This window comes from Corapipo altera, unplaced genomic scaffold, assembly GCF_003945725.1.
Source record: "Corapipo altera isolate COAL_440 unplaced genomic scaffold, ASM394572v1 2b, whole genome shotgun sequence".
NCBI classification, from domain to species: Eukaryota; Metazoa; Chordata; class Aves; order Passeriformes; family Pipridae; genus Corapipo; species Corapipo altera.
Genome location: NW_020884874.1, coordinates 35,303,589 through 35,318,615, shown reverse-complemented (window position 1 = coordinate 35,318,615; position 15,027 = coordinate 35,303,589). Strand labels below are relative to the sequence as shown.

At 37.0% G+C, this 15,027-nt stretch overlaps 1 protein-coding gene across 5 annotated transcripts in view; it reads right to left on the bottom strand.

Moving 5' to 3' along the window:
• The window catches only part of SMOC2 (SPARC related modular calcium binding 2), a 139,010-nt gene that overhangs the window by 41,615 nt on the left and 82,368 nt on the right, over nt 1-15,027 (bottom strand). For all 5 annotated transcript variants that reach the window (XM_027634075.1, XM_027634077.1, XM_027634079.1 and 2 more), the window contains one exon: nt 2,359-2,545. In XM_027634075.1, coding sequence (XP_027489876.1) covers nt 2,359-2,545 — 187 coding nt within the window. The remainder of the gene's footprint in view (nt 1-2,358; nt 2,546-15,027) is intronic.

The following is a 15,027-nucleotide window of genomic DNA, read 5'->3' as shown; positions in this document are numbered from 1 at the left end:
CAAATAGTTGGGATCAGCAGCAAAATTTCAGCTGGAAACCAGTCGCCAGTGGAGTTCCCCAAAGCTCATAGAGGCAATATTCTTTAACCTCTTCATTAATGACCAGGATGCTGGGAGACAGAACAACTTTAGCAATTTGCAGATGATACATAGTTGGGACTAGTGACTGATACGTAAGACGATTGTGCTACCATTTAGAGGGACTTCAACAGGCTGCAGAAATGAGCTGGCAGGAATCTCATGAACTTCAAAAAAAGGCAAATGCAAAATTCTTGCACCTGGAGAAGATTAGTCCCCTGCATCAGTATGGGATAGGACAAATCAGCTGGAAAGCAAATTTGAAGCAAGAACCTGGTATTTCTGATGGACGCTAAACTGTGCATGAGGCAGCAATGTGCCTTTGCAGCAAAGAAGGCCAACAGCCTCCACGGCTGCATTAGAAAGAGTACTGCCATTAGGTCAAGGGAGGTGATCCCTCTCATTCACACTGAGAGAAGGAGACATATCTGAAAAGTTGTGTGCAGCTCTGAGCTCTCCAAACAAGGGAGATGTGGATATACTGGAAGTGAGTCTAGCAAAGGGCCATTAATATGGTCAAGGGACTGAAACATTTGACATAATAAGGAAAGGGTACTGACACTGATCACCCTGGAGAAGAGAAGGCTCAGGGAGGATCTTATTATTTTCTATAAATACCCAAAGGGAGGAAAATAAAGAAAACGTAGTCAGACTCTTCTTGGTGATGTCCAGTGTCAAGAATTGAGGCAATGGGCATAAAATGAAATAGAGGAAATTTTGTGTAATTGTAAGAAAAAATTTTTTTTTTAACCATAATGATGATCAAACACTAAAACAGGCTGCCCAGAGAGGCTGTGGATTCTCCATACTTAGAGATACTCAGAACTAACTGGACATAATCCTGAGCAATCTACTCCACATGACCTTGCCTTGAGTAGAAGGGTTGGACCAGAGGATCATCAGGGGTCCCTGCCTATCTCAGCTATTCCGTGACTCTATAATAAAATTATACTAATAAGAACTACAAAAAAAAAATAAAAGAAAAACAAAACAAAATAAAACCAATGACAAGAAAAGCCCACCAATAAACAAAACCCAGTAAAACCAAAACCAAAGTGGAACCCTCATTGCTTGATGAGCACAAGAAGATGATTTGGACTCAAATTAGGGAATAGGAAATAAAATTATTTAAACTATAATTCAAAGAAGGATTAGCACTAAAAGGAAGAAACAGTGAACAAACGTAGGGATGGAGAACAGAGCAGGAGCATAAAAGAGAGCCTCTGGAATCTCTAGTGAACATCTCTAGGTCCAAACACAATATGTGTACTCATCCTGCAGTTTCAGGAGCAAATTTGGACTATTTTGTTTTGACAGTTTATGGGCTTCAGCTTGCCAGAAACAGTAGATCAACTGTAACTTAACTCACAGCGTTATAGAATGCTTAAGGTTGGAAAAGACATCTAGGCTCACTGAGTCCACTTCAGATGGTATTGTAATTGTCATGGTCTAGACTGTGGTATAAACAGCTAGCAGTAAATCAGCACTTGAAGAATATGTGAAAAAACTCTCCCCAGTAATATAATATTTTACAGCAAGTGGCTTATAATGTGTGTTTCTTTCACAAACCTTATATAAATGATAAAAAATGATTTTGCTTAAGCTTGAAAAGAGTTATGATCACATCAAGATACCCATATTGCCTGCTAGTTTTGTATGAGTATCAATAGCATTTCTACAAGGGCCAAACCACAATAACCAACCTAAATAACATCCTCTGGAACCTGATATGTGCCTTGCCTACATCTGCTCTATGTGGCTTACAACACTTTATCATGTATCTGGCTCAACTGAGATGACTGAACTCCAAGTTTCTATTAATAACACACTAAAATGGTATTTCCTCTCTATGGGTTCCTGAGCAGTTGTTCCATCAAAGCCTGTCATATGAAATAGTTGAAGAGGTTGCTGGAAAAGTAACTGAACATTTCAGAGGCTGGAAGTAGTTTCTGTCATAGACTATCTTACTTGGTTCTTTTATACTCAGGCTAAGTGTGAGATTTCCTCTGGGATTATTCATTATCTGCTCCAAGTCTTGGTTTCCCAGCACAAAATAGAAGTAAAGAAGATGACTAGGACAGAAAATTGCCTGTGACATTGCCGCGAAAGGGTCCATGGCCATCTGGCCTTAACTTTTGATATCTCTTAAAATATTTCACTTTATAGTGGAAAAAACCTATATGACATAATTCCACCAGCAATAGAAATCTGCATGTAAGTACATAGACACTAAGGCTTCTTCTCATTGCAACTTTTGAGAATGAATGTGTAGTCTCTTACCTTGTTGATGTACCAGGGATGGGACGTCCCGTATCCACCAGAACACACCAGCAGTAGCCTGTGGAAGGATGGCACTGCACTGGTTTGTAGAGGCCACCCTGAGCACACTCTGGAATGAACACATTGTCTTTCTGGGGCTGTTTAGCTTCCTCCAGGGCTGATTGAAGTTCTTGATCACATGATGATGCTTTTGGACAGAAAAGAAAAAGTACTGAAGAAGCTAGACTGGAAGAGCCTACTAGATTTATCAAACAGTTTTTATATCTTTGATTGCATATAGGGATTGTGCTTGAAGAGGCGTGCTACAGCTCAAATACCAGCTACGTTGGTCTAGGCTGTATGTATACTGTTAGAAGCTTTAGTTTCCTTTTCATGTAGCTATTCCATATTATAGTCCTAATAATATTTTGAACACCCCTTTTCCTATACTTGATCTATGGATAAACAAATACTTTCTCTGTGACCTTAAAAAATCCTCCTCCACTCCACAGTCCCTTAAGTACTGATTCTTTTCAGAGGGAACAGTAAAAATCCAACATCTTAGGATTTCTTAAACGGATTGTTCATCTAGATATTCATTTAGATTTTTATATTCTGCTCTTTCTTTCCAGTTTTGGAACAACGTCTTAACACAGTGAAAATTCTTCCACATTCTTTACTGGTGTTTCTGGTACTGGCAGTGTATCATTTGCTCTGGAGAGAAAAGACCCACAAGAAAAAGTAATACATTTTTATCTCATAATATCAATATGTCCTAGCTCTTTCTGAAGGTGCAAAAAACTTATGTATCTACACATTCCCAGCCTTTATATGAAACTATGAGGCAGCAGTGAAAGAGTAGAAACCACAGGGCCTGAGAATACCTGTCAGTTTACACCAGTAAAATAACATCAGTAAAATAACACCTCTGCTGAGGACTTTTGGTCACTACTCTGTGACCACGTAGAGATAATAAATGAGACAGGCTATTTAGTCAAGTCATTGTTTCTCCAGGGATTTTAGAGTCAGTCTCTTACCATATGAAATTTAGATGGTTAATAATACAGCTTCTGTATAATTCCCAAACTATCCAGTGGGGAAAAAAAATTGAAGTATTTGAAAACCAAGAATGTTAAGCACTCTACAAACACACAAATTCCTCATAGGAAAATCTGAAGTTACTAGAATTTCAATCAATAAAATATTCTCTTCAGATAAAGAAAAGTAATTTTAATGTTACAATAATAAAAGCAATCTGTGGGTAATATTTGCTTTTCTTTCATGTCGGTTAAAGGATTTGCTTCTTGACTTTTCACAGTTCAACCCACAGAAGAACAAGTTGAATCCTGACTGAATTTTCTAGTACATTTTAACAAATTTCAGCTTTAGTATAATCTCATTTACTTTTATCCACAGGGTTCAGAAAATGCTTTGCAAATTGTAGGCATCAGCTGACAGAAATTCACAAGTTATGTCCAGAATAGTACTGCTCCTTGCTAGCTTTTTGTAAATTCAGATGTCCAGAATCAGTAAAACTTCTGCTGCAGGGGAAAAGGTAGTAGGAAGTTAGACATGTTCATATTTTAAATGGCACATAATTCCATCTATACAATGTCCTGGTTTACAAAACAGTATGTTTTGTTCCAATCCATGTAAAAGGTTTAAAAACTAAGCATATTTAGCATATGCTAACTTGATTATAAGGCACAGATAGACATGTTTGGCTGACTTCTTTTCCTCTTTTTTTTCACATAGTATTTGAACAGGACATTTAGATAAGTTGATTGATTTTGCGTATTTTTTCTTGTTCAATCCACTGACATAAACAGAGATTGAATTGCACTCAAAGTGCCAGTGTTTAGATAATAAACAGTACTTAGAGAATCAGTGTAGTGGGGACAGAAATGCTCCTTTAAAAAAGGTAAATAAATAATTATTTACACATTGAAACCTTCACAGAAATAGCTATGGCTTCACAAATTAGAAATCCGTCATCAACTTCGTCTCAGAGTAGCCAAAATAAATCTTTCTTTCATTGTCTGGATTATGATGATTATCAAGTAACAAAGTATGACAGCCCTGGAAAACACATCACTTAACTTAGCTGTTCACTTTTAGCATTTTGTATATGATCAAGTAAAAAGGAGCAACCTGGGTGAAGTAACTGCAGTGAGAGGGAAGAAATCATTAATTGTCTTTAAACTCTGCTAAATTAATTTCTCTTTCATACTGATAAACCTTGAGACCATACCATTAGCTACTATGACCTTCTTTTGTTTTACATCCTTGTAACCAGCAACACAATCTCACAGATGTGCAAATATTATTATCTCTCCCAAACCCAGAGGTGGAATACATTTTCATGCTTCCAGCTTTGTTTAGAAAATACACTGGTGTATAAAGACTACATAGTCAGGTCATCCAGGCAGATAAAATGTAGCAGAAGGGAGGGGGTGTGATGGAAAATTCCCTGCTCAGGAGCAGATATGGACTGTTTCAGTTGTGAGCATAAGATACACTCCCTAATTTCTGTAAAGCTCTAATTTCTACTTATTGAAACAAGCAGCAGAGGACTGCAATGCTGACTCATGGGCCAGTCCAGTCTCCCGAGTTCTGGCGATTTAGGAGCTAGTGTAATAGACTTACATAAATGGTCTTTACTGATGGACTTGCTGAGGTAAGGTTTTCCACAAGCTGCGGTTCAAGCTAGAAATTTGTATCTTTTGCGCTAGGTCAGGTTTGTTCCGGTCCTTTTTCTCCCTTATGCCTGTTTTTAAATCTCACAAGTACAGAAAAGAAGCACTATGGGAAACATGTCACAGGACGGCTGCAAATGTGACTTATGGCTTTAGGAGGGACAGTCAGAAGACTGCTTGAACTTAACATTTCAAGTGAGACTGGAAACAGAGCAGACAGTGACAATAATCCAAGGAAAGTTTAAAGATAAAAAGGAAGGACTTTCACCTTCTTGGAACTTTGAATTTCTTAGCCTTCCCGGCAGATGGAAAATTGTAACATAAAAAGGAACTTCTCATTAGGCTTAAATTAGTTGTCAGATAAAACATAGATTATTTTTGAAAAATTAGAAAAAAATAAATTAATGTGATGGACACCATGCTTTTCAGTTCTCTATGAACCAAATAACTAAGTCTTATTACAAATCTGCTGAACCCAGTTCATTCACTTTATCCAGCAAAAGTGCAGAATAGCTTATCATTTTTCTCCCTTCTACAATGGCTAATTAGCTTCAGATCAGCTACCAGGCAATGTGCCTTGTGACTGCCCAAGAGAGCAATTTCTGAAGTCTAATGGTTTTGTACACTTTTCACATGACCATTTGTGCCACCATTACTACTTCTTTGTTTGTTTTCCCCACTAGAACACTGTTCCTACCTCAAAGAAAACTGCTCTAAACTGCTTATCTATAATCCTACCTGCCAGAGCCAGAATATTCATTCTCTGTGTAATTTCCTCTCTGAGGGAACCATTCATTCCCTTTCAAACTTTTTGTTCAATTATTTACAACAGGAGTAGTGGAAAGATGCAATTGTAGTCCTGTGATGCTAAGAGCCCTTATCACAAGAACTACCATATCGCTGCAAATAATTGTCTTTGTAATGTCAGAGGAGTCACGGTCAACAAATGTTCATTTCCCAGGAGAACCAGTGATAAATGTCATTAACTTAGAAAATGCCTGACAGTTTGTCCAAACAATCTGATGTCAACTATGAACTGGAACCATAACAGATGGATGCCAGAAGTTCATAAAGTGAACAGTATGGAGAAAGATCTATGCCACAATAAAAGTAGCATAAGTACCTGACTTATTAAAATACATCAACTTTCTATGCCATGTATTACTACAATAACACTCCCTCTGGGAACAGAAAAGCACTGACACTCCAGTTTCTTCTTCTCAAGGAATGTGCTTACACTATTGTTATTTCACTTAGTTCCTTCGGTTTTGTCTTGCTGGAAAATAAAAAATGGTTTCCAAGCATCTTAGTGAAAAAAATAATTAGAAATGGCTGAAAAGTCCTTTCTGCATAGCCTACCATGTTAGTCAGCCATACTGTAGCTCAGTTGGGATAATTTATTTCAGGTTAATAAGCATTTCTGCAGTTTCTACCCAAAACTATATTTTATTTAAGTTCATAAGCATTGGTGATTCAACACAGACATTTCAATCATGTAATGAAGTATATCCTTTTGCCCTGTTTTACACCAAGAGCCTTTGTACCACCATTTTTCAATGAAAAAATAAAATTCTTGCTCACAACTAAGAGTGAGTTTAAAAAACTACTTAAGATATAATGTATGTTACTCTTTCTATATCACAGTGCTATTCTGTTTCTTCCCTTTTTACTTTAAAGGTTAATTACTAAATGCTTTTTTTGGTGTTCTGGTTCAAGATTCCTTTATAGTCCATTACAAACAACCAGCTGAAATGCTGCATCTTCTGTCTGCATCTTCAGCTAATGACAAACTCTGTGGATAAGTTTCATATTTTGTGTAAAATCTGCAGTCAGTTCTTTTTGTCAGTTATTCCTAAGAAGACAGTCTGCCTTTCAATGAATCGAGTTCATTTACACGAACAGAAAAATATCTCAGTAGAAATAACACCACAGATCCTTATTTATGAAAGGCTCCATTTATTCATCTCTGATGGACTACCTAAACTGTTAATTAATGTTTACTAGGGAATATCCTAGAGGAGAAATGCAGTGACTTTTCTGGAAAAGTCATCCTGAATAATGTATGAAACTGTATTTTTCTGTTGCACATCTAAAACACCAAGTACTGTGTTATGTAAGTTATGATAATCACCTTGTTAGTCTTGTAACAGGAGATGTTTTGGCCCCTTGTTTCAGAAATTCTGGCAGTTTTTCTGCTGTGTCTTATCACAACTTTTCCCAAAATGCGGACTTCCATGATTACAAATGATTTGAGTTGGCGTTTTTTGTGTAAATATAAATCGCTGTATTTATGTCTAAATTTCAGTGTGTTCTGCAGAAACAACTTGTCAAATCTGCAGAAAATTACAAAGGCATCTGTATGGTACTTTAACATTTCCTGCCATTATACAAACATTTCCTTCCAATTTCCTTAACCCTACAATGTGTATATGACAAACAGAATTCTTTCCAAGAAATTCTGTTTTCAGTTGGTTCCTTCTCCCTCTTTTTCTCATTACGATAAATAGGCCATGAAAGAACAATATAGAAAGCCTGTTTTTCAGGGTAAATGGATCTTTTATTAAGGCTTGAAGCTCAGTGTCTTCTAAAGAAATCAGGTAATGACAAACCTGTGAACAAAAATACTTCGAAAAATGATAAGTGTGTTCTAGAGGAATGGAGTGTAACATTACAGACAGTTAATGTTGCAGTTCTACCACATTTCTAGAAGGATACACAGACAGAATATAATGATGTCCAAATTTCACTATACAGAGACTTAAATTGTATGACAATTTCTACTAGTCAGAATGTTATCTCTCTGTCCTAATTAATGCAGCCTAACTTAAGCACCCCTTTAGAACACTTCAAATACTGATTTACAGAAGCTTTGTGTTAGTTAATTTCAATACCATCAAAATTAGTATGGCTAAACAGTCATCCTATTGACAGCCATAAAACCCTCCAAGAAATCACATCTCATGAGAATGAGAGTTTGATTAATTTGCTTAGGATGAACCCTCCTTGAACCAGTAAAGTTAGTATGCCCCAAGGAAACTGATCACAATATGTTTTTACATTTTTAACTAGTTTTCATAGTCTTCAAGTTTCATTGTATGGATTTCCACTTAGATTAAGCCAAATTGTATTTCCAAATATGACCAAAACGTTCCCTTTAGAAAGGTAGTGGGAAGAGGGATAATTTCTATACAAGGTATGTTCTCCCTGCAGAGGAGTTTATGTTGACTGAATGGCAAAATGGTCCATTAGAGAAGTGGTCCCATTATTCCTAACTCCAAAAAACATGCACCTTCAAGGTAAACTAGAAGGTTCTTTAGCTGCAGCTGACCAATTTCATCACCCAGAATCCATCATGTCTGTTCCTGCTATAAGCACAGCTAATAAAAATGACAAAAAATCCCTAAACTATTTTGTTCTACTGAAGGAGAAGTGTAATTCCATGGCTTCATATTCTTTCAGGTTTTCCAGGTTTTGAGATGTTCTCTAGCATGACAGATTCCTTCTCTGAAGAGACAGATGAGGTGGTATAATGCTGCTTAAGATACTAACTTCCTTTGTGTACACAAAGTTATTTTGTCACACCTTATGGCCAGGGTATGGACACCTCACACCAATCTTTCTTAAGACTTGTTCTTACAAGAATTTGTCTGCCTGCCCCCTCTTGGCAGTTTCAAGTAAGCTTGGCTCTGACAGGAATCAAGTGCAGCTCAATGTTACAAAAAAATGCAAGAAGTAATTTGCTCATGCTACTAGCTTCTTATAAAGACCATTCATTAACCTGAATCAAACAAGGAGTATTTATGTGGCCCAGTCCTCCCTCAGTAGAAATCCATGGAAAAACATCCACTAAATTCAATGGACAATACGTCGTCTCAGCTGAATATATTCAAGTGCATATATATTTCCAGTTAAACCTAATACTTCTTCATGGACCAAGTCCTGCTTGTAAGCATATAGGTAATATTAATAAACACTCAACCTTAGACCCAACATCTAAATGGCAACCAAAACCTAGGACTAAATTACAGTACTAATACGCATCTGGCGCCATGTGTTTTGATTTACATTAGGTTCAGATACACATCAGCATGAGGGTTCTCAAGGACTGGGGAAAGCTGGCAACATTCCTACCCATATTTTTTCTTGTTTGTGAAAAAAACTTGTGGGAACCAAATATTGCAGGCCCCTTATGTGCATTTTCAGAGAGTTCTCGATGTATAGCTGTACGCTATTTTGGACTTTTGGAGCTTGGGTAGATGATTGTGGCTAAACAAAAAGCTCAGAACTTCAACACAGCCTTAATAATTAATTTATGTACTTTACTCCACTGACCAAAGCAGGAAAAAACACAGACAGATGCTCTCATTTATCTACGTGGTTTCATATGCAAAGATATTGCAGGACACAAGGAAAACCATCTGGAAATGCACTCAGCCTGTCGAAAAAAGATCCAAAACACAGAGACCACCAGTTCCCATTTAGCTTTACCTGAAAAGAACATTATCACAGTCAATTTAATCTACCAGCATATACCAAGATTTTCTCAACTTTTACCCTGGGTTTGAGCAACCAAGTAGCCCTATGTCAAATCAAGATTTCTGTAATAAATAAATTCTGGTTCTAAAAACAGGAGAAATTTTGGGGGGCTGTAAGACAGAGGTCTGAAATGGAATGGGATGACTTGCTCTTTAATTTGAATCCAATTAATGGAATTTCAAGTTTCTGGTTTAGGGAAAGTTTTGCACATACCTCTGTAATTCTTTGTTTTCTTAGAATTTGAAATACTAGGAATACTGAGAGAAACACTGTAATCACAATACTGTAAAAAAAAAAACCAACTGTTTTGCCACAAAAAAAATGCTATTTCAGCATTGTTTTGTTGTTTCTTTGCTGCATATATGCTTATTTTAGCCCAACTTCTTGGTTAAAGAGATGAGAAATATTATGCAAGTATTCAAATTTTTCTTCTCTCAGAATTATAATTTATTTAAATTGCTCAGTTATTAATTTATGATCCTTTTTCTCCTCACTGAGTTCTCATATGGTCATTCAACAGATTAAGGGATCAAACTAGCTACTTCTTTTAAAAAAATATAATTCCATATTTTGCCATTCTTATTTAAATTGAATAAAACAGTAGTGTGAGATCTGTTCACTGACTTGATGAAAACTCACAGAAAAATTAGTCTTCATTTACAAATATGATACAATCTGATTCAAAATGTTACAATATTAGCATTTAATACTACTGTAGATAAGTAACAGAGAAACATTAAGTTAGTATATATTAGATCATAGATCTATGTTTTTTCAAAGGTAAATTTTGCATTAGAGACAAAATTTGTATCCTGAACATCCCAAGTCAAAAGTTTTATAATACTGTCTATGAAATGTGAGAGAGGAGTGAACTGAGAGCAGCATATTTTTGTTAATCATTAACAGCAGTGTGTGAAAGTGACAGCGAGCCTTTGCAAAGTGCCAAACATGATCCAAGGACTGTTTACACCTTACCCTCTACAATGGCTCTTTAAATACAACCTTTACACAAAATAAAAATCATTTAAAGACAACTGGTCAATCACATGACATCAGGCTTCACAAGGGGAGTGAAAAACCTGGTCTTCTGAGCAGATGAGGTCCCTTATCCCCCTTTTGTTCAATTAATGGTAAGAGAATGGATTATCACCTGTGGGTGCTCTTGCTTGACTTTGTTAACTTGACTTCCCTAAAGTCAGCAGGAATACTGTGCAAAAGACTGTCCCATCCTGTTAGGACACATCTGAAAGCAATTATTTGTCAAATGGGATGAAATCTGATTTTCCTACATAAGAAGAAATATCAGTACCTATTATTGCCACATATGGCTGCCTTCACTCTGCCAGAGCAGAGCAGCACCATTGTGTTCAAACTGCAAAATCAACCAAACGAAAAAGCCACCACCTAAAATTACAGCAAATGAAAATCACTGACTTTTCCCAAACACAGTGGCTAGCTGACCAGCTTGTTATAGCAACCTGAAAGCTCATTCACTAAACAAAACTGCGCAAATCTACCATTCTTGCTTTATGAGTATGTTGACCAGCAAATGTTAGTCTCCTGCCAGTGGAAAAATCTCTCATTTTTTAAGAAAGATTTGAAATGAAAAGAAAGCTGGTTCACTTTTTCCACAGAGCTGTGAAAATGAAAGTTTTTGCCAGGTTAGCTGAGAGTATTTGTTTGAATAGCTCTACTAAAAATTAAAAAAAAAAACAAAATGGGCCAACAGGTACCTAAATTCATGCTTTGACACTTAAATAACCCAGCCAGTTTACAGGGATGTTTATCAATGCGGCACTTCCCCAAAGTGAAACAGAAGATGTCTCTCTTCACCATCTGGGAAACTGAAATATTTACATCAGTGCATGGATATGACTTTGAATACTTGACCCTAGGGACCCAAGTAATTTTCCTTTCAGAGGTGTACAGTGGCATCTCTGGTTGTAGCCTCTGTCTTGTTCCTGCCACTAGCCCATACTGCTAATGGTGTTGGCACCATGAGTTTTCCAGCCTTTTTGCTTAACTCCTGCGTGAGGTGGCTGTACTCCACATACACTTGATTTTCTAAGTATCAACTCTTTTCCAACCACCTTACAGAAAGAACCCTGACTACAGCTGCAGAAGACAGCAGGAGCCAGGAGGACTTCTGACTGTTTTATGGGAATGTGATCTGAGGTGCATAGTTAAAAAAATGTGCAGATATGTTCAAAAAAATAAGAAGATGTTATTTTGCATTTAGGTAGTTCTCCTTCACGTGTCTCAGAGTGTCTTACAAAATGGTCAGTATTGTATGCAGCTCTGTCTAGTTCACAGCAGACTGGATGGGCATTACAGAATGGTAAGGATTTGGCCCTCTGATGCTGAGCAGGAATACAGAGATTAACAGGCTGCAGAAACAGAAATCCTCCTCTTTTCCTCAGTGTTTCAAGGACTGTTACTTTGATAGCCTTAATGCAAAAGTTTATGCTACCATCACTGCCTCTCATCCTTAAAACCTAAATGGTTTAAACAATCTCAACATTAAAAAATTGTAGTAATACTAAGAACATAGTTACACACTTAAAAGCTAATTTATTACAGATGAATCAAAATTGGCCGCTTTTATACTGGCTTGATCTTGTATTTCTTGTCAAAGAGAAGGCAAGAAGCAGGTGGAAAATGAGTATGCGTATTGTTGCTTCTGTCTCTAATTACAAGAATTTTGTTGTGCTATGAAAAGTCTTTTAACAGAGCAACAAGCAGATTCGGTAAAGTACTATCATCTGTTGAGTCACACTGCTCCCAGAATGCATTAACTCTTGTCCTCAGTATTGAGATTCAACTATATGAACATGAAGCCTAGCCAAAAGAGAACAGCACTGATTAACCCTGCACAAATCCAAAGGCTCATCTTTGATTAAGTGTTGTACAGGTCTTTGCTCCCTAGCACATTATATCTGAAGCACACTATTTATGAAGCGTATAGGATGTCAGTATTCATAACAGGAGAGGCAAAGGAATCAGACAGAAGCGTGTTTACTGATTTTGGCAAAGTTTAGTTTTCAATAAAGTGGATGAGCCAAAGAAGAGTAAAAACCAGTGAAAATATTCTAATACTAATTCTTTTGGCTCCAACAACTTTTAATATAGCTTTACGTTGCTCTCTTCTCATATGGCCATGGTTAAACAGCTCAGCCGATGCTTTGCTTTCAAGAACAAAGCCAAATCATCGGCTTGGCTTTACCTTCAAACTTTGGAGAAAAACAAGTGCAATCTGAACTAAAAATAAAAATGCCAATTCCACTCCATTTTCATCTCTGTTTTCAAAAGGAAGCAGTTCTCGGAAGTGTAGATAATGCTAAATATGGTGTGATAGTGAAACATCCCTATGCTTTTGAAGAATGAAGACCCACTATCATTAAAATTCCAGATCAAAGTAGGGATCCAGTAGGGATCACCAGCAGAAAACTCAGTCCCAAGAACATTCAGAACAATTGTAAAGGCTTCTTAGATGAAGGATGGTAGCAAACTCAGACTTTTGAATTAGTAAAATGAGAGTTTTAAAGTGTGACTAGCGATCCTTAATCCTTTACAAGGCATGATTTCTTTAAGTTTTTAGAAGATTATTAGTTTTAATTGTTTAACATGTCACACAAATGACCCATATGAATGGAATAGGCCTTGCACCAATACTTCTCAACAATCTATTGTGTGAGTAAAGAACAGGTTTCAGAAAGTTTTATTTTTCAAGGTGTTTGCTTAACTTGTTTGCCTTTCAGACCTGCTCCTAGCTTGTCTCCCCACACAGACATGCACATCTACCTCGGGTCTTATTTATTTTGAAGCTCTCTACAACTAAGGGAGAAAATTCAAAATATTGGTTTTGTCAATACCATTCAAATAAAACAGATTCTCAGTATTTAACTTCACCAGAAAATGAGCATCACAGGAAAGGGTAATGTTGGCATTCAGTCGCCTAATATGGAAACCTTCTTATTATCGTTTATGTGAAGAGAGTTCTGTTATTGTTTCTATATATAATACATTGTATGCTTTGGGTTTTTAATTTGGGAAGACTAAATGTTGTTTGATGACTTGAAAATAATGCAAAAGGAAGCTCAGTGCACGACGCTCCCAGGAGGTTGTGAAGCTATTGCAACCAGAGCTGTTGCCGATTAAATCTGCCTATTGTTATAAACCCTGCTGTGACAAACCAATCAACCACTGGCATAATTAATGAAGTCCACAAGGGCCTTTAGTTGTACTTGTTTTCAACAGTCATAAGGAGCAAATGCAGGCTAAAGAAGAGTGGGAAAGCCTTTGTATTTACAAACCTGCTTGCCTTGGGTCACATTTGAGAATAACTGCAGTACAGTCCCATAACAAGTACCCTTGAAATACCAATAATTTTGCCTCATACATGTGTGTTCATTTTGATAAAAATAACACAGAAGAGAAGACACATGTTCTCCCTTGCACCAAAGTAATGGGTATCCTCTTTTTGTTTGTGTTCTACATAGGTACTTTACAATCACACAATGGTAAGTACAGTTTGCAGAATGAAGGGGAGGAATCTTTGAAGTTGTCAAACAGTTGCAAGGAAAAGGAGTGTTAATCCAGTGTCAGGATTTCCATGACTAAAACACAGAGACCAATGAACAAAACAAAAGACAAAAAGTCTACATGCAAAACTGAAACTGATAAAAAGGGTTTAGGTTGTGCCTTTTCATTTAGAAAAATGCAACTATTTCAACTGGTCAGAGCAACACCTTTTTCTTCAGTTCCACCTCCTGTACTATAAAAGTCTGTAAAGCTCATCATTGTATTCTATAGTCCTCTACTAGACACTATGTCAACTACCTCTCTGATGAAGCTTTTTGTTCTGCTTGCATTGATCTGTTCAGACTGCAACAGCCCTCTCAGAAGCAGAGCCGGGGTTTGAGCCCTGGAGTTCCTGGCTAGCTTCCCTGAATGCAAGCAATGAAACCACACTGTCTGCCTCCACTAGCTGACGTCAGGTACTTTCATATACAATAATCTGCAGGTTGCTTAAGTCTCCACAATGACATCTTGAGGAAATAATATTGGCACAAAATACAGACCAAAAAAGGGACTGAGCACTGCTCAATCAGATCGACAATATTGGTGTTATGACACTTGTATTAAGTTTTATTTTAAAAACTCAAATGAATTTCCACAAAGAAAACTTATAGCCTTGAGTAAGGAAACCTACTTAGTTAGAAAAGCACTGAATTAATACTGAAAATGTACTCCACTATCTTTAGGACCAAACACCAAGTTGCTCCTGCATTTTGGTATCCTTCAGTATCCTGCAGTATGGATGCCACAACTGGACAAATTACCCCTGAAATTGCCTCTGAAATCCCACAGAGATAAGACATGACACCTTTCCTAGCTTACTCAATCTAGGAATCAAACTCTCTCTCCTATTCATTGCACTGTTCAACTGGGTGCTCCT